At 32.8% G+C, this 27,987-nt stretch overlaps 1 protein-coding gene across 3 annotated transcripts; it reads right to left on the reverse strand.

Annotated features, from left to right (window-relative positions):
* Positions 1-158: 158 nt before the first annotated feature.
* Positions 159-27,965, reverse strand: LOC127729343 (rho-related protein racA-like). Of its 3 annotated transcripts, none has more exons than XM_052237103.1 (11): positions 27,892-27,965; positions 22,564-22,750; positions 13,945-14,113; positions 13,364-13,497; positions 12,734-12,836; positions 7,349-7,530; positions 6,482-6,653; positions 4,504-4,764; positions 3,704-3,807; positions 2,550-2,795; positions 159-527 (listed from the first exon to the last, which is right to left on the reverse strand). In XM_052237103.1, coding segments are annotated over exons 1-11 (1,767 nt in total). In that variant the 5' UTR covers positions 27,894-27,965; the 3' UTR covers positions 159-320. The 3 variants fall into 3 exon arrangements, with proteins under 3 accessions (XP_052093063.1, XP_052093065.1, XP_052093066.1); XM_052237105.1 differs by having other exon boundaries at positions 4,504-4,737; positions 27,892-27,957; XM_052237106.1 differs by lacking the exons at positions 22,564-22,750; positions 27,892-27,965 and adding an exon at positions 21,544-21,630.
* Between the last annotated feature and the right edge of the window lie 22 nt (positions 27,966-27,987).

Here is a 27,987-nt window from a genome sequence, read left to right on the forward strand (position 1 = left end):
TGTGCATTTCGGTCTCCGAACCTTTGGTTTCGAACAACCTTTACGCGTAGTTGAATTTTTCTAGATAGAAATGTTGCGAACGCTTATATTAATAGCATTATCTTTTAAGTCATACAAATTAATTGTGTCCAGTGAAAAATAAATTTAAAACAAAACGATCAAATTACGTTAATTTTAATAAGAGATATTTGGGCTTTTATGAGATAGTAAATGAAAATATAAATAATAAGGCATACATAAAGTCATACATAGATTTACTTATTATTTTGATCAGAATTATAGCGCCATAAATAGATTTGACAATTTATATTGCACATCATTTATAAAATTGAGCATTTTCTTCGTGTCCTCCGACGTTCAAATTTCTCCATTTCTTGTAAATAAGACAATGGTGGCCAGCGATGTGTTTCAATGTGTTTCTTGGTTTTGTCACTGAGTTGAGAAAACTGTTCCGTGTTATTAAATTTATCATAATTTGTTGAAATAGTGTGTAAGCACCATCTTGTCAACTGTTCTGCATTGTAAACCTATGAAAAGAAATAATCTATTTGAGTAAAATTAATTAGACATAAAAAAAGCAATACTGTACTGATTGTATTGTACATGCATACGTTGTATGCACATACTATAGGGTCAAGTTTATGGTGATGTTCGTGTTGCTTAGTCTCTAGTTTTCTATGTCGTGTTTTGTGTACTGTTGTTTGTCTTATGGTCTTTTTCATTTTTTGCCATGGCGTTGTCAGTCTGTTTTCGACTTATGAGTTCGTATGTCCGCCTCACTTTTATAATCGTTCTACATTATTTATCATCAATAATGCTTTGTGTAATTGTTAACCACCAAGAGTAGCTTTCACAATTTTGTTGGAAATATCAAATAAACTGCTTCGCTAAGCGCAGCTGGATACGCCCGCAGAGGTCCAACCCTGAAAAAAATGGACACAATATTCAAGCTTGATACAGGTCTGAATTTGGATTGTATTAAATATTTGACATATTATAGGTTTCTGAATAAATGTAGTCAAAGAACTTGAAATTGGTTATATGAATTGAATTCATATTCAATTAAAGATTTCTTGCTGTTGTGCAATACACTGCGCTGTTGCGCAATACTTAGTAAATCTGTTGTCAGACTATAGACAAACAATAACTTCTCAATGTTACATCAGAAAATTATAAAAAACTAAAGGGAGGTTATCTTAATAGATATAAATCAGTCATCAACGTTTAATGAAAACTGCTCTAAGCACTTTAAGGATATTGTCCAAAAACTTGAAAATCAACCCTTTTTTATGAATAAAATCTTATAACTCGGAAACGTAAAATCTTAAATTTATAAAAATCAAAAGGGAGCTTACAACAATAGATATAAACAATTTACCAAAGTTTCATAAAAAATCCTGAAAGCATTTTTGAGTTATTGTCTGAAAACTGGAAAATTCCCCTTTTTGTAATGAATAAAACCCCATAAATCAGAAACGTATAGTCTAAAATTTTAAAAAAATCAAAAGGGAGCTCATGTCGATAGAAATAAACAATTCACCAAAGTTTCTTGCAAATTAGTGAAAACGTTTTTGAGATATTGTCCAAAAACTGGAAAATCCCCCCTATTTTAATGAATAAAACCCCATAACTCGGAAATGTAAGATCTAAAATTTCTAAAGGGAGCTTACATCAATACTGAATAGATATACATGTAAACAATTCACCAAAGTTTCATAAAAAAATCTTTTTTGAGTTATTGTCCGAAAACTGGAAAATCCCCCTTTTTGTAATGAATAAAACCCCATAAGTCGGAAACGTATGGTCTAAAATTTATAAAAATCAAAAGGGAGCTCATGTCGATAGAAATAAACAATTCACCAAAGTTTCTTGCAAATTGGTGAAATTGTTTTCGAGTTAATGTCCACAAACTGGAAAACCACCCCTTTTTTAATGAATAAAACCCCAAAACTCGAAAAAGGTAAATCCAAAATTTATAAAAAACGAAAGGGAGCTCACGTCAATAGATATAAACAATTCACCAAAGTTTCATGCATATTGGTTAAAGCGTTTTTGAGTTAATGTCCGACATGTTGACGACGGACGGACGGACAAACGGACGGACAGACGGTCAACGGTATACTATAATACATCCCGTAAACGGGCGTATACAAACGTATTATCAATGTAAATAAAGGGGTGAATGAATTGACTCTAACAGCAACTGGTCAGGTGTTCTATTTACAAGTCCATACGACACACTTTAAATGAAAAAGAAATTAATCTTGTTCGAGTGTCTTTGTCAGTGAATGTTAATGTGAGTGACAAAGGAATGACTATTGTGATCATGAAATATACCCCTCTATATAATAAATGAAAATAAAACTTAATCACTGTGTAGATTTTGTGGTTTTTACCTCTATGTTTTTGATATTCTGTGTTATATTTATTTAGTAATATTAATATTTTTATGAAAGAGCTTATAAAACAATAATGACCTTCACACGTTTTGATATTGCAGAAGATGACCCAGCATGCCTCTCTACTTTAGTGATATTTATATATTTTACCTGAGCTGTCAAAAGAGCGTCAATAACATCCTGTACAGCATTCCCATTCTCACTAGAAGATTTGGTCAGTTTATCTAACATATTAATGATATAAATTTCACAATAGTTGACCAGTTTTAATATTCCATATTTATCTGCAGTAAGCAGCAGTTCAGTACAGTTGGCATCATGGATCGGAGCGTGGTCAGTATAAAGGAATTCTAAGAGAGCAAGAAAACTATCTTGTTGGGTGTTAGGCAGCTGTATCTGTAACATATAACAATATTTGTCATCATGAAGTTCTGTGGATAAATTTTTCGTGGATTTGGGAAAAAAACATTATTTTGGTGGATACATGTTGTATTTGATTTTGTGGTTTTAGCAATGTCTGCATTCAAGCATATAGAAAGTTTGCACTTCATGGAACATTTCAGTTCGTTGTTTTTCGATACCCAGGAAATGATTTGATCATCAATTTGTTTATGTATATGCATGTATCTTTAAGATAACTGATCTAACGATTGTTTACTTCTGTAAGTCTATTGTTTAAGGGGAAACTCTTAAAAGAACACAACCCAAAAGTTATATTGTAAAGCCATGCATGAAATGAATCGGGCATGTGAATAAGCTTATTGGTTTTTTTTTAATTAAAAATGAATCCCATCTGGCGAAGAACATGTATTTATTGATAATGTTGAAAGAGTTGAATCAAGTTCAATTGCTTTACTTAGTATTCTATTTGTACCTGAATCAACCGTACTAGTCTTAAAAGTAATTTAATTTTCATTAAATAATAAATAGTGTGTTTTTGTTTGAAATTCTTTCTTGGTTTTTTAATTCATTTAGATTCGTTGTTGTTCGTTGTAATTTGTATATCTTTAGTTTTAGTCCTTGTGTTATCTTTACTTGTAATATGCTTATAAGTGATGCAAAGGTGTTGACATACATCCAAACTGAGTAACACTGATTTATACAATCAGGAAGTTTGGGCAACGACACACATCAAAATGACTTTTTTAATTTAGTATTATCGACATATGGTCCTAGGTTATGGATTCCGATGGTCTGTCGTAAAGAGTTAATCAGAGTTGTCACAGGGTCTATACAGAAATATAATACGAGAAAGATACGAAAAACAGTTTTGTAAAATCTATGGAATAAAATAAACCCCATACCTCTGAAGATTCGATTTTTTCACTTTCAGGTTCAATCGATAGCATATCAGCAAATACTGGACATCTGCTATACAATACTACTGCACTGGCAGTAATATGTTCACCTAACATAAAAACATATTTGTTAGTTCATTACAAATGTATTGTTTAAGTATGGATGTATATGTGTGTGTGTGTCTTTTTTGTAGTTATTTTAGTACAACGATTTGTTCACTTTTGTCTTATATATCTATAAGGCTTTATTATTTTTGCTTATATCTGTATTTTGCTATTGAAGGTGATATAAAGGTTGAGTATCTCGTCTTGGCGCGCCAAGATGGTTCTTTATCTACCTTAAAAAAAATGCAAAATAGCTGATTGTTTTTCTTTTACTATAGTTTAAATAGTAAAAGAGAGGCGAAAGATACAAAAGGGACATTCAAACTAATAAGTCGAAATAAATTGACAACGCCATGAAAAAGACCAAAAAATAAACAACAATATACAAAACACAACATAGAAAAAAACTAAAGACTGAGCAACACGAACCCCACCAAAAACCAGGGTTGATCTCAGGTGCTCCGGAAGGGTACACAAATCCTGCTTCACATGTGGCACCCGTCATGTAAGTTGTTCTTCCCATCACAATACAATATTTGCCTGTACCAAGTCAGGAATATGACAGTTGTTATCCATTCGTTTGATATGTTTGAGCTTTTGATTTTGCCATTTGATAAGGGATTTTCCGTTTTGAATTTTCGGTATTTTTGTTATTGTACTTTTGTGTATGAAATTCAAATTATCTCATACTATAAACCAACCTTCTACTTCAAATTTAACATCACAGTCAGTTGTTTGATTAAAATAGAATTCCTTCATTTTTTTACCAGTTTCCATGTTCAAGTATGTACCAATACTTTGATTCAAACACTCTTCACTATTTTCAATATTGTAACATATATCATTTAGGTATGGTAGTTTAAATGTGTTCGCTGCTCTTCGTAATTCTGTCAATTGTTCTATTTTGTTTGTCTCTAGAATGGTACCGGGGTGACCTAAAATAAAGATGATACCGAGGTGACCTAAAATAAAGATCATTGCTGTTTAAGGATGTTCACCTTAATTTTTTTTAAATCGTTTGAATTGAAATTAAGCAGTTTTACTTTAAAATATCTTTACCAACTCTGGTCTGGAAGTTCTTAACTTCTTAAAGCGGGATAAGCTACGAATAAGACAACGAAATAAAACTTATTTTTGTTTTTGTTTCAAACATTTATAAATGCGGGATAAAGAAATAATATTTGACTATATGCAATCAATTTAGTTCATATTTCGACAACATAATCTTATAAAAAAATCGCTTATGTAGAGTGGGTGGCGCATATTCGCCGTGGACACATTTTCGCCGTTTTTGCAATTTTTTCTGTAAATTTCGTGTGCCTCTACCCAAATACATGCCTAAATAGATGCTAAACGCTGTTTGTAATGTTCGAACTGTTGATATTCCTCTTTACCCCATTTCCAATGTTATTCGCACATATAAAGAAATACGCACCTGTTTTTGAACAATTTTGGCAATTATGTAAGATTTATATGGCACGCATGCGCAGTCATAAAGTAAATATTTGTTAGAAAAATCGTATAGGAATGATCTCTCAAGCTAATTCATGTAATTGCAAACAATTGTTTTTATAATATACAATGATAATGAGGATGGTCATATCATACATTGCGGCGAAAATGTGTCCCCCATGGTACAAGAACAAATTGATTTCCTCCTAGGTTTGTGTTCATTTTTAAAACATTTAACCAATGTTTTGAAGAGAATTCCTTTATCAAACATTTTATTCATATAGTAAATTTCTGAAACCTACATAAAAAGTTTCAAATATTCGAATGTAGGTCGGATGTAGGTGGAAATGAACGAATTTTGGGGCGAATATGCGTCACCCACTCTATCATCGGCTTGAAATTTAGTGATTCATCCTCATTTCAATCCGTATTCATGCAACCATAAATTTGAACTTTAGTGGAGATGGGTTGCGCATGTGTTAAGTATGTCATCAGCATGATCATTCTTTAAAAAGGAAAAATGACATCATTAAAAAGTGAAACAAGGAAAAACAACAGGAGTAACCATTTCGGGCCACAAAAATCATTGTTATACAGGTAAAATGATGATTTACAAATATTTTTAAATCAAACCAAGGAATTGTATCTTTAAATATACAATTCCTTGATCAAACAGACAGTTAAATAAATCGTCATTATACGATTGCACGTGCTTGTCTGTCTATTTATATATCATATTTATGTGTATTGTGTTATATGACCATCGGTAGTCATCTCGAAGGATAATTAGATGCCGAAAATACGAATAAATATGTTAATAAATAAAATTATAATGAGTTCATGAATTGTTAGTCGTTTCTTCGGGACTTGTTTGCAATTGGGATATACGATTTAATATGTTATATATTAAAATGAGAATTTGGATCAAATCGGTGACCATGAATTTGACAGGTAATGCCTCTACAAAAGATTGCTTGCTTTTAAAGTTTATTCAGTTCTATGTATGCTTGACTTGAATTCACAAGATAGGATGTGTACTGCGTATGCATGACGACATGTGTTTGTATCTCAGTTTATGATACATAATCATGCAAAACTGCGATGAAAAGTCATTAAAAAATACATTATTTCGACCAATCAGAAAACATACATTTTTTGCACGTCCTCGTTTTCAGTCGGGTTAAGAAACATATTGGTTAAAATTCTGGAGCATGATGAATTACTCACCTGTATACAAAAATTTTAGCAATTGTCTAAATGTAACAACTTCAAACGTATGATTGATCTCAATTGTAATTATATTTCTACCATCATTGTTCTTTGAGCAGCATATTGTATCTATGCCTTCTACTTTATCAGAACTCGTATCTTCCGATGTTCCCACCAAACCAGAATATTTCTTAAAACAAAAACAAATGAATAACAACAATTCTTGAAAAATGTGACTGTTAAGATACCTATCGTCGTCCTATGTATAGTTGTGTGTGAAATATTTGCCACTGGACGTTAATCAAGCAACAACTAATCAATAGGTAGTTTATTCTTTTACTTTAAAATGTCTTACAAAAAGAAAACAAATTCGATGAATGGCTTACCCTTAAGATAACTATATTGTATAGTACTTAGTATATATTCAGTATATCAACTGTAATAGTTTAGTTGTTACAATAGGAGAGTATCCACATTTATAATTAAACGTTTAAATGAAACTTATAGCTCAGTTTCTTATGTTGCAAAATCATTTCAACCACTTCACAATTTTTTACCATGCAAATAAAGGTGTTGACAGATACAACAGTCATCCTTTTTCTTGAGATTATTTATTCTCATTCTGTTGACACTTTATCTTGCGTATTGTCCGATTCTGATGACATTGAAACCGTCTTCAGAGTGTTTCTGCGTTAATGATGAAATGTTGTCAATATGTATTCTTGATGTTAAATTTCAAATACACTCTACGTCTAATTATTTTTCTGCGTATTTGTTGGGCTTTTTGATTCATTTACTAAGTAAATACCTTCAATTTCAAACATTAAAATGTGTACCTAGCTTATCACAAATAATGTAAACAGCGTCAGCGTTTTGTGCACTAACCTGATCTCTGATTATCCTACAAAATAATTCTGACGCCGAGGAAAGAACTATACTATGAGCTTTACATTCTTGTTGTCCCCCTTCAATCAGAAAAATAACATCTGGATATTTAGGATTGTTCAACATTTGTAGCCAGTCCTCAGCAAAAGTAGATTCTTCCACAGAGCTTGTTGGTGGTTTTTCTAAATAGAAAATTATTTTGGTAATATCATTTTACTTCGAATGAAGATCAGAGATAATTTTGAACATCCTTCCGTTAGAAAAACATCTGATCGAATTTTAGGCTGTTAGCGGCTGTTGGCAAGAGAAGTCATCTAGATATCATTTTGAATCTATAAAAGTAAGGAAATGTTGTATAATAGTCAATGAGATAACTATCCATCAGAATCAAGAAGACGTAAATGTAAATGCAATTGTATATACCAGTGCGACCTTCAACAATACCTACACCGTATAGCAAGCTATAAAAGGCCCCGACATGACAAATTGTAAATCAATTCAAACGAGAAAATCAACAGCCTGAATTATTACAAAATGACAAACGAAAAACGAGTATGATATACAGCAACAAATGATAATCACTGAATTACAGGCTCCTGACTTGGGACGGGCACATACAGAGTGTGGCGGGGTTAAACATGGTTGTGGCCGCCCAACGAGCCGGTGGTTTAACAGCATCAATATTTTTTTGCTGTATTTGGTGCTATATTATTTTCAATGTTTGTGTTATCTCTCTCGTGTTTCATTCCAAACTTTCATCTGGTTTAAGGGTTGGTTCAAGTTATGGATTGCCAATGTGTCAAGGTCAAAAGAGATATTTCACAACCTGCTTTGTATTGATATGACTGGTCGACGTTCTTTAAAAAGAAGTATCTATACGGTTGTACCTGTAAGAGCAGGAACTATTGAACCTTCTGAAGCACGTGAGTGCTCCTTCGGATTTTTTCGGTGTTCTTTTTGAGGATGATAAGACTTTAAACGTGCTGTGGTTTATGGACTATGTTTTTATTTTTGTTGGTTTTTTAAGAGTGGTTTACGAATTTCCAATTAATTAAAGGTCAGAAGAGATATTTCAAAATCCTCTTTGTATATTGATCAAATTTGACTCATTCGTTTCTCCTACCTAGGCGTTCAACAAATTCTTATCATCGTTTGTTTTTTGTTTTCATGTTTTTACGACTTTCAGTTTCAAAATCGTGCATTTTCCCGTAGATAGCTTATATTCTGACGTCATCGTTCAATGACATCATTTACACCGTCTGACCTCGGGTAATTCATTCATTAAAAGCAAACGATGTGGGGGTAAGATTGGAACAGCCCAAACAATCCATGACGTTGACGATCAGCTGACATATCAATATATTCAGATTTAACCACGGGTGTGTACTCAAAGCGTCGATTTTTCACTTTGAAAGGTTTTGTTTACTATTTAATACCAAGATTGATGCATGTTATCAATATAGATTCTACCACTGCATCGAGTGTGATACGATATTTATCCACTCGAGACAGTTAAATTTTCAAATTTAAAACGCGAGGCTCGCCGAGCGTTTTAAATATTTAAAATTTAACTGTCGAGAGTGGATAAATATCGTATTACACGAAATTTGGTGGTGGAATCTGTTTCTCTAATGATTTTCAAACAATACGCAGGCAAATTTATCCCTTCTCTTCGAAAGATCTGCAAAAAGATGTGTTCTTTCTATGTGACGTCATCAGGCATGGTCGCCTTTTTTCATGCCGTCACAATAGGAAATTCAGAGGAAAGCAAGAAAATTCGACGTCATAATCGGATTTTAACCAATGAAGAACTGAGATCAAACGAACCACACGTTGATTAAATTTTTTTTATACAATGGGTGCAGAAAGGGATAAATTGACGAAGAATTAGAGAAATATATTTATACACTTCCCAGGCGTTAGATATCACTTCTTGTGGCACAACACATATAATTTAACTATTAATGGTCTTTGATTTTATAATGTCATTGTTTATCTCATATTTATGGCTTAAGTAGGGTATAGGGAAAATAGTTCCGGAATATCACATTAGATTACTACGCCACTTATCTTAAAGAGATTTTATAGTATATTTAGACATAGAGATGAGGCTTGTTTAGGGGGGGTATTAATATCCCATATCCCATTAAGTTTTTGTCCCAATATCCCATATCCCTATAATGTTTACCTCTAATATCCCAATAAATATTTTTTTACAAATATCCCGTATCCCTGAAACTATTTTGAAATATCCCAAAGAATCATTAATTCATTCCCAAACCCGTTTTTGTATACAACATTCGTAAATACATGTTGTATGCGTTGTAGTAAGGATGTGGGCTTTTTCACAGAGAAAAGTTAATCATTCAGAATTAACCAGAGACCTTTAAATTTTAATCTACATGTCTCTGGAATAACCAATTATAAGTAAGCGTTTGTAACATCAGTGGATAAATAAAAAGTTACTCTAGAGATAAGCATGTTATTTAACAGTAATTATCACTAAATCAGTAAAACATGAAGTCAGTGTCAGATCGAGGTTTTCGATTATCGTTTCTCTCGTGGGTAAACGGGCAACATTGGTTGCAGATTCCTCCTCTAAATCCATCTTCATCTCTTCTTGTAATGTGACATCATTCATATCTGATCTTATGCACATTTTTCAGAGATGGGCCTTCTGGTTGCAAAAGTCGATGGAATGACCAGGTTGACGGGTTGTCGGGTTGACAGGGTTGACAGGTTGACTAGGACGACAGCTGACTGGATCGACATGTTGACTGGGACGACTGGTTTACAGGATTGACTGGGTCGACAGGGTTGATAGCGACAAAGATGATAGGGATTACAAGGCTAGACATGATTGACAAGGGTGAAAGGGTTTCACTTAAAGATAAGGTGAAAGTATAGACACAACTTCAATGTTATACAATATTTGCCATATTATAGTCTTTAAATATAATAATTAGATTGTAGTTTTCAGCTGACGTTTGTAGTTCTTAATATTTTAAAAACAGTCACACTAAACTTAAAAGTCGTATATGTCAACCCTGTCGACCTTGTCAACCCTGTCAACCGTGTCAACTCTACTTGTCAACCCTATCAACCTGTCGACCCCTTTCAACTTTTTTACTGTGTCAACCCTGTCAACCTATCGATCCTGTCAACCTGTTTATCCTTGTCAACCTGTCGACCCTGTCAATCTCTGTAATTATAATGTCGCGTATCATAGAAAGTGCATACTGGCAAAGCCGATTCACAACCAGTTAAATGAGCAGGGACTATTTTACCCTATACCCTATTTAATCCATATTTCTTTTAAACGAATGGGAGGAAATCGAAAGAACAATAAACAATTATAGGTCCAACAAAAAACACACAAAACCATGGATAAACAAGAGGCTGTCAGAGTGACAGCAAACCGGATTTCCTGCAGAGGTCGAACCCTGAACAGTTGAGCAAGTATGGACACTACATTCAAGCTTAAAACAGCTCTGAATTTGGATTGTGATTGAATATTTGACACAGCATAGGTTTGTATCACAAAATGAATGTGGTCGAAAAACTGAAAAATTGGAAATTGGACATTTACCTATCATGGTCCAATATAAAAAATCTAAGTACATTGTTAGAATCAGCATATCAAAGGACCCCAAGAATTCAATGTTTGATGAAATCAAACAAAAGTTTAATTTATGACCCTTTGGACCTCAGGGTGGACCAGTTTGATAAAGGAACTCAAAATCCAAAATTTCTAAATACATGGTTAGATTCAGCATTTCAAAGAACCCCATAAATTCAATTTTTGTTGAAATCAAACAAAGTTTAATTTTGGACCCTGATTTGGACCAACTTTAAAACTGGGCCCCAAAATCCAATATTTAAATACAGGTTTAGATTCAGCATTTGAAAGAACCCTATATATATTTAATTTATGTTGAAATGAAACACAGTTTAATTTTATCCATATACTTTATGAATTTATATAAATTTCTGTTCAAAGGGAAATAACTCAAACTGAATAAATAATATACAAATAGTTCTCTAAAATTAGCTATGATTTAACCACTAAAAAATAGTTTTCTAAAATTAGATACGATGTTATATCAATTTTCAAATTATAATCAATTAAAAATCTATAAAAGTTATCTGTAATTATCTTCAAAATGTCTAATAATGAACAGTAAATTTCAAACTTTATTTATACTGTCCTACAGATCTTATCATCAACACTTAGGAAACAAAAAATTTTCAAATAAATCTGTCATTCCAATTATAATTGTGTGATACGATATTTACCAGATGTTTTGTTATCTATTAACAGGTGAAAATTATTTAAAAACACTTGTAATCAAACTTTATATATATAATTAATAGTTCCCTATATTTTTTCTTTCATTTGTCACAAACTAATATAGATCTGCAACTTATCTATCAATGTCAACAACTTATCTACACAATGTAATGTAATGAAATATATCCTTTAATAAAAATAGATTATTAACTTATAATTTCATTAGATGTACGTTTCATTATAATACGTTATTCTGATTGGCTAACTGCAATCTCGCGTTATTCCTTAATCAACTTCATTACACAATGAAATTTATCATTCATGATGACACGAGGTCCCAAATAAAGTGCACAGGTAAATTAAATAAAAACTTGATAAAAACGTGATTTCATGATCCTAGCTAAAAAATGTAATTATAAGTATTAAATGCTTCTTTTTGTAACTTCATAGGGTTGTAAAAGCGTTGACCGTGCGCACATTTTTAGTTTTTAGAATGAAGCGCTTCCGCGCTTCATACAAAATGTACTTCGGTCAACACTTTTACACCCCAATGAAGATACAAAAAGAAGCATTCAATTCTTAAATGAAATAATATTTGCAAATCACAATTTATGTTCAAAGGGAAATACCGCAATCATATAATAAGTATATATTAAACGAGAGAAGCTAAAATCGGGAAAATTGAACTTGACCTTCATTTAGTCACAGGAAACAACATATCAAAATCCGCCCGCAGTACATCCCCAAATCAATTACCGATTTTTCCTTCGAAAATCCGGTTAAAAATGATAAAAAACGACTTTTAATGCATTCAGATTTATGTTCAACCATTTATACATTCAGCCGCACGTGGTAGGTGCGCTCGACTCCAATCTTAATTGACTAGGAGTGTCAGTTTTCCTACCAATAAAAACTTACAACCATGAAATAACGCAACAGTGCTGAAAGAGGCATTCAACACCAATCAATTAATCATTCAACTAATGCAGTCAGTTCTGCATCTTCTATCCCTCTCAAAATTCGTATGCACATTCTTTAATGTATTTAAAAATCGTTCAAATTTTATCATATTTATGTTTTAAATATAAGGTTACCTTTAATGGGTTTTACAGGAGCAATCATCTTCTTAGGGGGTCTTTTGTAAAATTCTTGTTTTTTCTTCTTGGGCAATCTACTGTAGTCTAGACCTAAACGCATCTATATTGTAAATAAACATTATTATTTTTTCTAAAAGATTTCTTGATTGATTGATGGCTTTATAATGCTTAACGGGAAATATAACATGCATATTCAGACAATAATATGTGAGTGAGATATGAATACACACCGCTTCTTTCTATAACCACACACAGTCTGCAGTACTCTGATATGTTTTACCGTTGTCTTGTTTGTAAATAATTATCTAGACCTGAATTCCGATTTACTGTGTTTTCCTTTCTTTTGTTGTTTTTCTTTGCCTAGTTTGTGAATCGTTCTCTAACTATTCCCCATAAAGAGGGAAATAACAAAAATTCCCCAACAAAATTATTTGGTAAATAGTTATTCCATTCAAGAATTTGTCATACATATACCCATATTTTAGCCGTCTCAAGAAGAAAGACAAATATTACAGCCCTTCCCCCAAACACCGGTAAGGGCAATATTTTCCTTACCGATGAAAGGGAGAGGGGTAGAATCAGTGTCTCAAGAATAACAATGATACTAAGTTATACTAAATTACATACAGCTTTGTCAAAGCACGTTTGCAGCCCATGTCCCTTTATTGAACTAGTTTCAAAATAATGCAGTCCCAATGCATTTGCAGACCTTTCTGTTTGATCTTTATCAACACACGAATTCGGTTCTGTTATCCGAAGATCTACAAAAATTTCAATAAATTAAATTAAAGTCTGTGAAGGTATCACCAGCACAGTAGTTAGGAATCCTGCGCCGACATGAAACATTATTGGTAGAGTAATTTTCTCTAAAATAACTGTTTATAAAATACTTAAAGCATTCGAAGCATTAAGGTTTTCTCACCATTGGCATACATAACTTTCGTGTGATTTTGGAACTTTTTTTTCAAATATTTGGGTTTTTAATGTTTTCCAATTTCGTTGTTTATTTGGATTTTCAACTGTTTTGATTTGAGCACCACTGATGAATCTTATCTAGAGGAAACGCACGTTTGGCGTACTAAAATTAAAAGCAAGCTGGTATCTTTGATGATTTACTTTTAAAGAGCAGGTATATATTACCTATGTCACAGTATACGGGTACTTGAGGAATGATTCATACATGTTTGTGTATATCATGTATACATTACCTGATTTACAGCCTACAAGTATTCGAGGAATGGTAGGTACATGGTAATCAAGATCAGGTATATATTTTTCTTTCACACGAAGAAGTGTTGACTCATTTCTAATGTCAAAACACAGCAATATGATATCTCTTCCATAGTAGCTTAAAGGTCGGAGTCGATCGTAATCTTCCTGAAATAAATCAAAGAATTGGTTAGTCATATTTCTGATGGTTAGTAATCTCTCTGATGGTAATTCATATCGCTAATGATGAGTCATATATGTGATGGTTAGTAATATCTCTGATGGTTAGTCATATATCTGATGATGAGTCATACCTCTGATGGTAAGTCATATCTCTGATGGTTAGTCATATATCTGATGGTGAGTCATATATCTGATGGTAAGTCATATCTCTGATGTAGTCATATCTCTGATGGTGAGTCATATTTCTGATGGTTAGTCATATCTCTGATGGTAAGTCATATCGCTGATCATTAGTCATATCTCTGATAGTTAGTCATATCTCTGATGGTTGGTCATATCTCTGATGGTAAGTCATATCTCTGATGATTAGTCATATCTATGATGGTTAGTCATATCTCTGATGATTAGTCATATCTCTGATGATTAGTCATATTTCTGATGATTAGTCATATATCTGATGATTACTCATATCTCTGATGATTGAAATATGTAGGATGGTAAGTCATATCTCTGATGGTTAATCATATCTCTTAAGGTTAGTCATAAAGCTGATGATTAATCATATTTCTGATGATAAGTCAAATCTCTGATGTTTATCTTATATCTGGTGATTTCTCATATTTCTGAGGGTTAGTTATATCTCTGATGATTAGTCATATCTCTGATGGTGAGTCATATCTCTGATGATTAGTCATATCTCTGATGATTAGTCATATCTTTGATAGTTAGTCATATCTCTGAGGGTTAGTCATATTTCTGATGGTTATTCATTATCTCTGCCGGTTAGTCATATATCTGATGGTTGATCATATCACTTAAGGTTAGTCAAATATCTGATGATTAATCATATTTCTGATGATAAGTCAAATCTCTGGTGGTTGGTCATATATCTGATGTTGATCATATATCTGATGATGAGTCATATTTCTAAGGGGTTTGTCATATCTCTTATGATTACTCATATCTCTGACGATTAGTCATATCTCTGATGTTAGTCATATATCTGATGGTAAGTCATATTTCTGATGATTAGTCATATCTCTGATGGTAAGTCATATTTCTGATGGTTAGTCATATCTATGAATGTTAATCATATCTATGATGGTTAGTCATATCTCTGAAGTAGTCACATATATGATGGTGAGTCATATCTATGATGGTTAGTCATATCTCTGATGTAGTCATATGTCTGATGGTTAGTCATATCTCTGATGACTTGTCATATCTCTGCTGATTAGTTACATAGCTGATGGTTAGTCATATCTCTGATGATTAGTTATATAGCTGATGGTAAATCATATCTCGTAAGGTTAGTTATATATCTGATGATTAATTATATTTCTGATGATAAGTCAAATCTCTGGTGGTTGGTCATACCTCTGATGTTTATCATATATCTGATGATTAGTCATATTTCTAATGGTTAGTCATATCTATGAATATTAGTCATATCTATGATGGTTAGTTATATCTATGATGGTAAGTCATATCTCTGATGTAGTCATATATATGATGGTGAGTCACATCTATGATGGTTAGTCATATCTCCGATGGTAAGTCATATATCTGATGGTTAGTCATACCTATGATGGTGAGTTATATCTATGATGGTTATTCATAACTCTGATGAAGTCATATCTCTGATGGTCAGTCATATCTCTGATGGTGAGTCATATATCTGATGATTTGTCATATCTCTGATGATTAGTCATATCTCTGATTGTTAGTCATATCTCTTATGGTTAGTCACATGTCTGACGATTAGTCATATCTCTGATGGTAAGTCATATCTCTGATGGTTAGTCATATGTCTGATGGTAAGTCATATCTCTGATGACTTGTCATATCTCTGATGATTAGTTATATATCTGATGGTAAATCATATCTCGTAAGGTTAGTCATATATCTGATGATTAATCATATCTCTGATGGTTAGTTATATCTCTGATGGTGAGTCATATATCTGATGATTTGTCATATCTCTGATGATTAGTCATATCTCTGATTGTTAGTCATATCTCTTATGGTTAGTCATATGTCTGACGATTAGTCATATCTCTGATGGTAAGTCATATCTCTGATGGTTAGTCATATGTCTGATGGTAAGTCATATCTCTGATGACTTGTCATATCTCTGATGATTAGTTATATATCTGATGGTAAATCATATCTCGTAATGTTAGTCATATATCTGATGATTAATCATATTTCTAATGATAAGTCAAATCTCTGGTGGTTGGTCATATCTCTGATGTTTATCATATATCTGATGATTAGTCATATCTCTGATGATGAGTCATATATCTGATGATTAATCATATTTCTAATGATAAGTCAAATCTCTGGTGGTTGGTCATATCTCTGATGTTTATCATATATCTGATGATTAGTCATATCTCTGATGATTAGTTATATAGCTGATGGTAAATCATATCTCGTAAGGTTAGTTATATATCTGATGATTAATTATATTTCTGATGATAAGTCAAATCTCTGGTGGTTGGTCATACCTCTGATGTTTATCATATATCTGATGATTAGTCATATTTCTAATGGTTAGTCATATCTATGAATATTAGTCATATCTATGATGGTTAGTCATATCTATGATGGTAAGTCATATCTCTGATGTAGTCATATATATGATGGTGAGTCACATCTATGATGGTTAGTCATATCTCCGATGGTAAGTCATATATCTGATGGTTAGTCATACCTATGATGGTGAGTTATATCTATGATGGTTATTCATAACTCTGATGAAGTCCTATCTCTGATGGTCAGTCATATCTCTGATGGTGAGTCATATATCTGATGATTTGTCATATCTCTGATGATTAGTCATATCTCTGATTGTTAGTCATATCTCTTATAGTTAGTCATATGTCTGAAGATTAGTCATATCTCTGATGGTAAGTCATATCTCTGATGGTTAGTCATATGTCTGATGGTAAGTCATATCTCTGATGACTTGTCATATCTCTGATGATTAGTTATATATCTGATGGTAAATCATATCTCGTTAGGTTAGTCATATATCTGATGATTAATCATATCTCTGATTGTTAGTCATATCTCTTATGGTTAGTCATATGTCTGACGATTAGTCATATCTCTGATGGTAAGTCATATCTCTGATGGTTAGTCATATGTCTGATGGTAAGTCATATCTCTGATGACTTGTCATATCTCTGATGATTAGTTATATATCTGATGGTAAATCATATCTCGTAATGTTAGTCATATATCTGATGATTAATCATATTTCTAATGATAAGTCAAATCTCTGGTGGTTGGTCATATCTCTGATGTTTATCATATATCTGATGATTAGTCATATATATGATGATGAGTCATATATCTGATGATTAATCATATTTCTAATGATAAGTCAAATCTCTGGTGGTTGGTCATATCTCTGATGTTGATCATATATCTGATGATTAGTCATATCTCTGATGATTAGTTATATAGCTGATGGTAAATCATATCTCGTAAGGTTAGTTATATATCTGATGATTAATTATATTTCTGATGATAAGTCAAATCTCTGGTGGTTGGTCATACCTCTGATGATTATCATATATCTGATGATTAGTCATATTTCTAATGGTTATTCATATCTATGAATATTAGTCATATCTATGATGGTTAGTCATATCTATGATGGTTAGTCATATCTATGATGGTAAGTCATATCTCTGATGTAGTCATATATATGATGGTGAGTCACATCTATGATGGTTAGTCATATCTCCGATGGTAAGTCATATATCTAATGGTTAGTCATACCTATGATGGTGAGTTATATCTATGATGGTTATTCATAACTCTGATGAAGTCCTATCTCTGATGGTCAGTCATATCTCTGATGGTGAGTCATATATCTGATGATTTGTCATATCTCTGATGATTAGTCATATCTCTGATTGTTAGTCATATCTCTTATGGTTAGTCATATGTCTGATGGTAAGTCATATCTCTGATAACTTGTCATATCTCTGATGATTAGTTATATATCTGATGGTAAATCATATCTCGTAAGGTTAGTCATATATCTGATGATTAATCATATCTCTGATGGTTAGTTATATCTCTGATGGTGAGTCATATATCTGATGATTTGTCATATCTCTGATGATTAGTCATATCTCTGATTGTTAGTCATATCTCTTATGGTTAGTCATATGTCTGACGATTAGTCATATCTCTGATGGTAAGTCATATCTCTGATGGTTAGTCATATGTCTGATGGTAAGTCATATCTCTGATGACTTGTCATATCTCTGATGATTAGTTATATATCTGATGGTAAATCATATCTCGTAATGTTAGTCATATATCTGATGATTAATCATATATCTAATGATAAGTCAAATCTCTGGTGGTTGGTCATATCTCTGATGTTTATCATATATCTGATGATTAGTCATATCTCTGATGATGAGTCATATCTCTGATGATTAGTCATATTTCTGATGGTTAGTCATATCTCTAATGGTTACTCATATCTCTGATGATTAGTCATATCTCTGATGATTAGTCATATATCTTATGATTAATCATATTTCTAATGATAAGTCAAATCTCTGGTGGTTGGTCATATCTCTGATGTTGATCATATATCTGATGATTAGTCATATCTCTGATGATGAGTCATATATCTGATGATTAATCATATCTCTGATGATTAGTCATATCTTTGATAGTTAGTCATATCTCTGATGGTTAGTCATATTTCTGATGGTTATTCATTATCTCTGACGGTTAGTCATATATCTGATGGTTAATCATATCTCTGATGGTACAGGTATGGGTATTGCTCATTTTGGAGGCCATACAGTTACTTATAGTTGCTACTATCTACGTCATATGTCCTCTGGTGGAAAGTTGTCTCATTGGCAATTATACCATATCTAATTGTTATGATATGTATAAATTTAGAGTTCCAAAGTGCGATAGTGGCGGCGCTTAAATGCGATGATCAAACTAAAGTACGATTGCATGAACTAAAGTACGATAGTTTAACACGCTAAAGTACGATGGGGATATGCTTTTCAATAGTCTATATTAAAGCCTGGAGGCTCATTGCGCTAAGTGAGTTCGTCTGCAGACCTGCATTATGCCATTAACGGCCGTATAAACAAGTAAACATGGACTTGCCGTACTAAGAAGTACTAAGAAAACGTTATTCGAATGAAGGATTTGTGATTGATAAAAAGAGAAAAAGAGAAGAGAAAAAATTACACAAATCCGGAACATTTTTTCTCTGTAATGGAAAATTTGATGTTCATTTGTACATTGTAAGCTGAAATGTATTCAAAACATCTTGGGTGCCAAAAGAATTGAAAAAGCATTAAATTTACTTATGGGAGAGAAGTATAAAAAAGATAACTGATAAAAGAATAACAAAGTGGACCACCGTTAAATTGATGTTACATGTATTCATGAGAAACTTAAGAGATTTTATTTTCCCGTAGTAAAACAATATTTGTGTGATTTAATTCCCCCAACTATACAAAGTACAACTATTTATCCACTGCGGAATGGCAATGACTTTATATACCCCCTTTGTATACTGTCCTTAACAAATTCTTCATTTATTCCTTCGTGTATCATAGAATGGAACAAATTTGATAATTTTATCCGTACACTTTATACCCTATCTAACGCTCTTTGTTGAATAATTCATACGAAACAAAGACTGTACCTAGGCATTTCATGTATGGTCCGCGGAAATTGAGTGTAATTTTAACATAGCTGCGATGTTCCGCTTCCTTTCTTTATAACGACCTTTTTGAATCAAATATAATACAGTCCATGTTGTGCCTGTGGTTATCTAATTCTTTGGTTGTTCCAAAATAAGCCTCTGTACTCTGTAAAATTTATATTTTGTGTAGAAGTAAATAATTGAATCCACTTTGAATTTGAATTAAATAATCTTCTAACCCAAGTCAATTTTAGCCCTTAATATTTCTCAAATTAATCATTTTTAAACCCCCTCTGCAGCTTTCTTGACATAAAAGCTCCCCATTTACCTTGTCAGGTTTACCATCCCAACCGAATGCATACATTTTACTATTGAGTTGACGTAGTACATTGTCATCTGGACTTTGGATGAATAGGAACAGATGACTCAATTTTGAGATGGTTAAAGACTTTATAATAGTTATATTACCAAATGGGGTAAGCGACTGTTTGATCATTTTTGTATAATAGTTTCCATTTCTTGGATTCGAGGAGCATGATTTAGGTTTAACATTCTATCCAAATCAACACAACAAGTAATACCTAATTACTGTCAAAGACTTAATATATGATAGAAAAAGGGTCTCATAGTTAACATTGAAATTGACGATAGTAAGAGAAAGATGTTCACTGTTAGAGACTGTAAGAATAGCAAACTTCATAGATTATCAAAGTATTCACCCCGCAAGAATAAAATTCAGGAACACATTTTAAATAATGAAATTCATATCATTTACTCTCATGACGACCTGCATCAAGAAGCAGAACCATCATGAATGATATACCATCATATCCTAGCAAAATGTCCAATGCCACGTGACCATAGTAGTACTTTTAAATTAGTGGGTCTAACTGCCACACTTTAGTGATATAGCACTTTATCGTGTCATATCATCGTATTCTCATGAATCAACAAAATAACCGTTGCATTTTAGCGTGTTATACCATCACACTTTAGAGTACCATTGCACTTTAGCGTGCTATACCATCACACTTTAGAGTACCATTGCACTTTAGCTTGTTATACCATCACATTTTAGAGTACCATCGCATTTTAGAGTCGTACATACATATAGATAACTTTATATCAACATAATTACTCTTTTGCAAAATGTGCAATATAGTTTACATCAAACTTTTTAGTTCTTAGATAAAATACTTTCAAAACCTTTAACTACTAGAATTATCGAAGCGTATTATCATCAATCTAATAATGAGGACGCAAAGTCTCACTGGTAAATCCTCATTTCAAATGATTAGAGTTTTTCGTAATGTAACCATACTGCCGTCTGTGTCCCATAATATTAAATGTAACCAAACTTACACCGCCGCCGGTGTCCAATAATATTAAATGTAACCATACTTACACCGCCGCCTGTGTCCCATAATATTAAATGTAACCATACTTACACTACTGCGTGTGTCCCATTATGTTAAATGTGACTATACTTACACCACAACGTGTGTCCCATAATGTTAAATGTGACCATACTTACACTGCCGCCTGTGTCCCATTATATTAAATGTGACCATACTTACACCGCCGCCTGTGTCCATTATATTAAATGTGACCATACTTACACTGCCGCCTGTGTCCCTTAATGTTAATTGTGACCATACTTACACCACCGCATGTGTCCCATTATGTTAAATGTGACAACACTTACACCACCGCCTGTGTCCATTAAATTAAATGTGACCATATTTATACCGCCACTTGTGTCCATTATACTAAATGTGATCATACTTACACCGCCGCGTGTGTCCCATAATGTTAAATGTGACCATACTTACACCACTGAGTGTGTCCCATTATATTAAATGTGATCACTCTTACACCACCGCGTGTGTCCCATTATAATAAATGTTAGCATACTTACACCACCTAGTGTGTCCAATTATATTAAATGTGACCATACTTACACCACCGCCTGTGTCCCATTAAATTAAATGTAACCATACTTACACAACCATGTGTGTCCCATTATATTAAATGTAACCATACTTACACCACCGCGTGTGTCCCATTATATTAAATGTAACCATACTTACACAACCGAGTGTGTCCCATTATATTAAATATAACCATACTTACACAACCGTGTGTGTCCCATTTTATTAAATGTAACCATACTTACACCACCGCCTGTGTCCCATTATATTAAATATAACCATACTTACACAACCGTGTGTGTCCCATTATATTAAATGTAACCATACTTACACCACCGCGTGTGTCCCATTATAATTAATGTGAGCATACTTACACCACCACCTGTGTCCTATTATATCAAATATAACCTTACTGACACAACCGTGTGTGTCCCATTATATTAACTGTAACCATACTAACACCACCGCGTGTGTCCCATTATAATTAATGTGAGCATACTTACACCACCGCCTGTGTCCCATTATATTAAATATAACCATACTTACACAACCGCGTGTGTCCCATTATATTAAATGTAACCATACTTACACAACCGTGTGTGTCCCATTATATTAAATATAACCATACGTACACAACCGTGTGTGTCCCATTTTATTAAATGTAACCATACTTACACCACCGCCTGTGTCCCATTATATTAAATATAACCATACTTACACAACCGCGTGTGTCCCATTATATTAAATGTAACCATACTTACACCACCGCGTGTGTTAAATGTGACCATACTTACACCACCGCCTGTGTCCATTAATGTTAACCTAATATTCTGTCCTTCCACTTTTCTAATGACCGGGTCGTAAAAATCTGCTAAAGATGGAATATACGGGTGAGGAAAGGAGTCGGTAACATATGTAATGAGAAGTGATGTTTTTCCAACACCGCCATCGCCTACAACCAATATTTGAACGTTATCTGACCTGAAAATTTATAACAACATGTAATGAATTAGGATTTTATGTTTGCAGTGTAAGTACGAGATGATTGACAATGAGACAACTATCGTTCAAATGAAGTGGATGTAATATGATAAACTTAACTTAAATTTAAAGGAACATAATAATAATAATAATAATAATAATAATAATAATAATAATAATAAATTAAATAATAACTTTATTTAAAGAGGTTGACTCAATTAGCATTCACTAATCTACCTTGAGGCCCTCACAAAAAACATAAAGAACAAGTATTACAAATATTACAATTTTTGAACATATAATTAAACTTTCACGCTAAATGATTGTCTGAAGAACAAGAAAAACAAAATTATACATTATACACAAACATTAAAAAGACATGATAGAGTTACTTAGTTGTTACATTTCATTTATAGTTAAATAAATGGGGAATGTGTCCATCGGATACAGATGATGCCCCCACTTGCATATAACGTTACAAAGGGCCATAACTCAAGAACTGTAAAAGTGACATTACCGAAATTTGAACTTGATCTGAGTTTTGTGGTAATAAGCATTGTTTATTAGTTTCATAACATTTAGTTGAAGTAAACTTAAATTAGAGAACAGAAACGAAAAATTCAGCAATTTTTTCAATTTTAAAAGGGCATAACTTTAGAACCGTAGAAGTGACGCCACCAAAATTCAATCTATATCTGTGCTTTGTGGTAATTAGCATTGTGCATAAGTTTCATAACATTTGGTTGAAGCAAACTAAAGTTAGAGAACAGAAACAAATATTTCAACAATTTTGAGATTTGTAAAGGGGCATAACTCTAGAACGGTAAAAGTGACGTCAACAAAATTCAAACTTGATCTGTGTATTGTGGTAATTACCATTGTGCATAAGTTTCATAACATTTGGTTGAGGCAAACTAAAGTTAGAGAACAAATACTAATATTTCAGCAATTTTTCCATTTGTAAAGGGGCATAACTTTAGAACGGTAAAAGTGACGCCACCAAAATTCAAACTTGATCTGTGTTTTGTGGTAATTAACATTGTGCATAAGTTTCATAACATTTGGTTGAGGCAAACTAAAGTTAGAGAACGGAAACGAAAAAATCAGCAATGTTTCCATTTATAAAGGGGCATAACTCTCAAACGGTAAAAGTGATGCCATTAAAATTCAAACTCGAACTGTTTTTTGTTATAATAATCATTGTGGATAAGTTTCATAACATTTAGTTGAGGCAAACTAAAGTTAGAGAACGGAAACCAATTTTGGGACGTACGGACGGACGGACGGATTGACGTACAGACGGACAAGGGTAAAACTTAATGCCGAGTCCACAACGGCGGGGGCATAAAAATCGACTAATTTTCTTTTAAAAGTACCGGTGCATCCAGTCTAATTCTGGCAGCTCTTTTCTGCATCACAATTTCCCCATATTGAGCAACAAAAATCAAATATGGGCAGAATATAAGCATTATAAAATAATTTTCTACTACTCATATCTAGATATTTCTTAGTTCTGGATAACAGTGCAATACGAGAACTTATGCTTTTTACATACATGATCAATTTGAAATTTCCAGTCCAATTTTTTGTCAATATATATACCTAGAAGCTTTTGTTACAGATATTATTGGGTTATCTTGTATTGATATATTTAGTTAATGACCTATCAAAGCTCGTGTTTGATTCGTTCTAACCAGCATAGAAGTTGTTTTTAAAGGATTTATTACCATTTTGTTGTTTAAACACCAATTATTTATAGCGTTGGCATCATGGTTTAGTTTTCTCTCTATCTCTTCCTTATTTATACTATGGGTATGAAGTGTTGTATCATTAGCATACATGTCAATGACTGAATTTGAAAACTATTAGTAGACATGTTATTCTCGGTCCGTTGTTAAATCGAATTTTCATGATTAAAACAATGTTTAATTTGATTTTGCTGGTAGTTTGTTTACAGATTAAATGTATAGGACTTGCCTTAGTCTCTTGCTACGTACAAACTAACTTTTACTGTATATGTTAGCGGCAATAAGTGAAATTAGGCATTAAGCTTAAATCCTAGGCAATAAGCTAATGCCTAGGCAGTAAGTCTGTTGCCTAAATGATGTTAGGCATTATTCTTAAATCCTAGGATTTAAGCTTAAATCCTGAAAAATGTGTCCAGGCATTAATCTTAATGTGTAAAATGTAAATGCAAGTAAATATTAAAAAGACATTTTATCAAAGTTAACATACATTGGTACATTATAACATGATAAGAACTGAAGTTTAAAATGTCAACTACCTGAAATAAAGTCACTAGTTCTGGCCACTTTAATAGTTTTAACTCGGATATAACCAAAGCTGTAAATTCACGATCATTGTCACTTTGCAGTTTATCGGGCGGACCAAAAATTGTGAAAACTTCAATTAAATCGAATGTCACCTCTGAAGCACATAATTCGAAAGCTCTAATGTTACAAACTTTTGTTTAAACAGTCAAAAAGTACTTTTGTTCATGACAAACACTTCAGAATTGCACGTCAGGATATGTTAATGAGATATGGTTATGAACCCTGATTTATACTACAGTCAACGGGATGACATTGTCATCCTACCCCTATATTTTCTGCCTCCGAGCTGACCAGTCGTTTCTCTTTACACTAATTTTCAAGTTTTTTGTTTGACCCGACAGGGTATCTAATAAATGACCCCGCTACTTCGAGACTTTAATCTTTTCCAACAAGATTTTCTCTTGTTTTAGCTATTTTAATTGAAGTAGTTATCAGAAATTTATAAATTAACAATTGTTTGAATCTGGGAAGTAAATATATCTGTTTTTAAAATTGTGACCCACTGAAAACAAACTATATGATACCTTATCATTTGAATTATACCGACATATCTAATTTAGAATCTTTTAGGGTTTCTGATAAGGACTAGGACAAAAATTGCAACCTTTAAATGTTGTTCGCACATGGGTTAATGAATATGTTATTACATCGATATTTACTTTCGGTTATCCAATTGGAGATATTTTACCGAACGGTACGGTAAGGTTTCCACATATTACATGTATTAAAACTTTTATTTTACAATACTACATTTGATGTGACTTCTTAACAAGTTCTCTCGTGTTCCTTTATATCACTAACAAAAAACTGACTAGTGAGTAGAATTTTCAACAGGTACATTATATGTCTCGTGCTTGACGGTAAAGTAGCAAATACCAATTGGTAAGTCTTAATAGGTTTTACCGTTCTGGTATTCAAAACATTCTCTGAAACTGGCACTATCAAGATGCTTCGTTTCTTGATTGACAACATATTTGTTACGTTTGGAGAACGCATTTTTCAACAAACAATGGGCAATCGTAAGGGAACAAACTTCCTCTTCTTGCCGACTTAATCCTTTATTCATATGAAGCTGACTTCATACAGAAAAATGAAAAAAAAGCTAGCACTATCCTTAACTTTACTCTGCTATATAGCTGATGTCCTCTCACTAAACAATTCAAAGTTTGGTAAATATGTTGAACGTATTTATCACATCGAACTTGAAAGAAAGGATACAACAGATACAGTTAAGTCTGCCTCATATCTTGACTTACATCCAGAAATTGACAATGAGGGTCGATCGGTTGAGAACAAAACGTAATGACAAAAGAGATGATTTCAGCTTCTCAATTGTAAACTTTCCATTTCTATGTAGTAACATTCCAGCAGCGCCTTCAATTTGAATATATACATCCCAGTTCAAATGATATTCCAATGCATGCGTTTTCTATCATGATTTCCTTGATAGAAGATTGCTGCTCAAAATGAAGCTATTACACCAAGAGTTCCAAGTGGTGAAGTTTAAGTCATCCCTTAGTAAAACTTACGGACGCCATCACGACCTGGTTGACCGTTATGGAATATCCGTTTCACAGATATGATAACGATGGATATGTTCCAGTTTTCGTAACTACAATCCCTTCGACTTTTCCCGGAATGTGATTAATCGAATGAGCAACACGACGGGTGCCACATGTTGAGCAGGATCTGCTCACCTTTCCAGAGTATACAAGATCACCCCTCGGTTTTTGGCCGGGTTCGTGTTGCAGTGTTGCTCAGTCTTCAGTGTTCTATGTTGTGTTTTGTAAATTGTTGTTTGCCAAGTTCGTCTTTCGGTCTCGTTCGTTTTATTTATTTTCCATGGAGAACGGAAACTAAAAAATTTGCAATTTTTCCATTTATAAAGGGGCATAACTCTAGAACAGTTAGAGTGACGCTACCAAAATTCAAACTTGATCTGTGTTTTGTGGTAATAAGCATTGTGTATAAGTTTCATAACATTTGGTTGAGGCAAACTTAAGTTAGAGAACGGAAACTAATAATTTTGCAATTTTTCCATTTATAAAGGGGCATAACTCTAAAACAGTTAGAGTGACGCTACACAAATTCAAACTTGATCTGTGGTTTGTGGTAATTAGCATTGTATATAAGTTTCATAACATTTGGTAGAGGCAAACTTAAGTTAGAGATAGGAAACTAAAAATTTTGCAATTTTTCCATTTATAAAGGGCATAACTCTAGAACGGTTAGAGTGATGCTACAAAAAATCAAACTTGATCTGTATTTGGAGGTAATAAGCATTGTGTATAAGTTTCATAACATTTAACGGTAACGGTTAATAATTATTTGAGACCTCTGACGAATCACGATAAGGATATTTTGACGAATCACGATAATATCTTAACCAATTTGAATCTAACGGTAGACGAAAATGACCGTCTGACGCCTGACGGTAAAGGGCATTCCTACCCTCATAATTCCTACAAACTTAAAACACTTACAATTGCATTTTCCATTAAAAAATAAATAAAAATAACATATAGGTGTACTGAAAATTTGACATTTTTAGAAAATGACCCATATCTGAATCTTAAAAACAAATAATTCTTCCATGTGTATGTATAATGTCTAAATACAGGATCATATTAAAATAAATACCTGTGTACTGGTCAAGTGAATATTAGAAAAGTATTTCATCCGAAAAAATAGTACAACTGCCAGCAGAATTATACATGAGTAAGGCAGAAAGACGAAAGATTATAGAAAAAAATAATGACTATTTCATTAAAACACAAATAAATCAATTGATAAAGTAAATATACATACATTTCAGAACATATCACTTATCGTACAATACACACATATACGTGTTGTGTACATGTTGTATTGATCGTATAATCGTGATATAAATAGAATATTTAT

This window comes from Mytilus californianus, unplaced genomic scaffold, assembly GCF_021869535.1.
Source record: "Mytilus californianus isolate M0D057914Y unplaced genomic scaffold, xbMytCali1.0.p SCAF_2, whole genome shotgun sequence".
NCBI lineage: Eukaryota > Metazoa > Mollusca > Bivalvia > Mytilida > Mytilidae > Mytilus > Mytilus californianus.

Excerpts from the sequence above, each read along its gene's own strand:
- LOC127729343 (XM_052237103.1), bottom strand. Across the intron at positions 6,654-7,348 it reads GTAGGATAATCAGAGATCAG|AAATATTCTGGTTTGGTGGG; the intron begins GTTAGTGCACAA and ends TTTTGTTTTAAG. Across the intron at positions 4,765-6,481 it reads GCTAAAATTTTTGTATACAG|GTCACCTCGGTATCATCTTT; the intron begins GTGAGTAATTCA and ends TCTTTATTTTAG.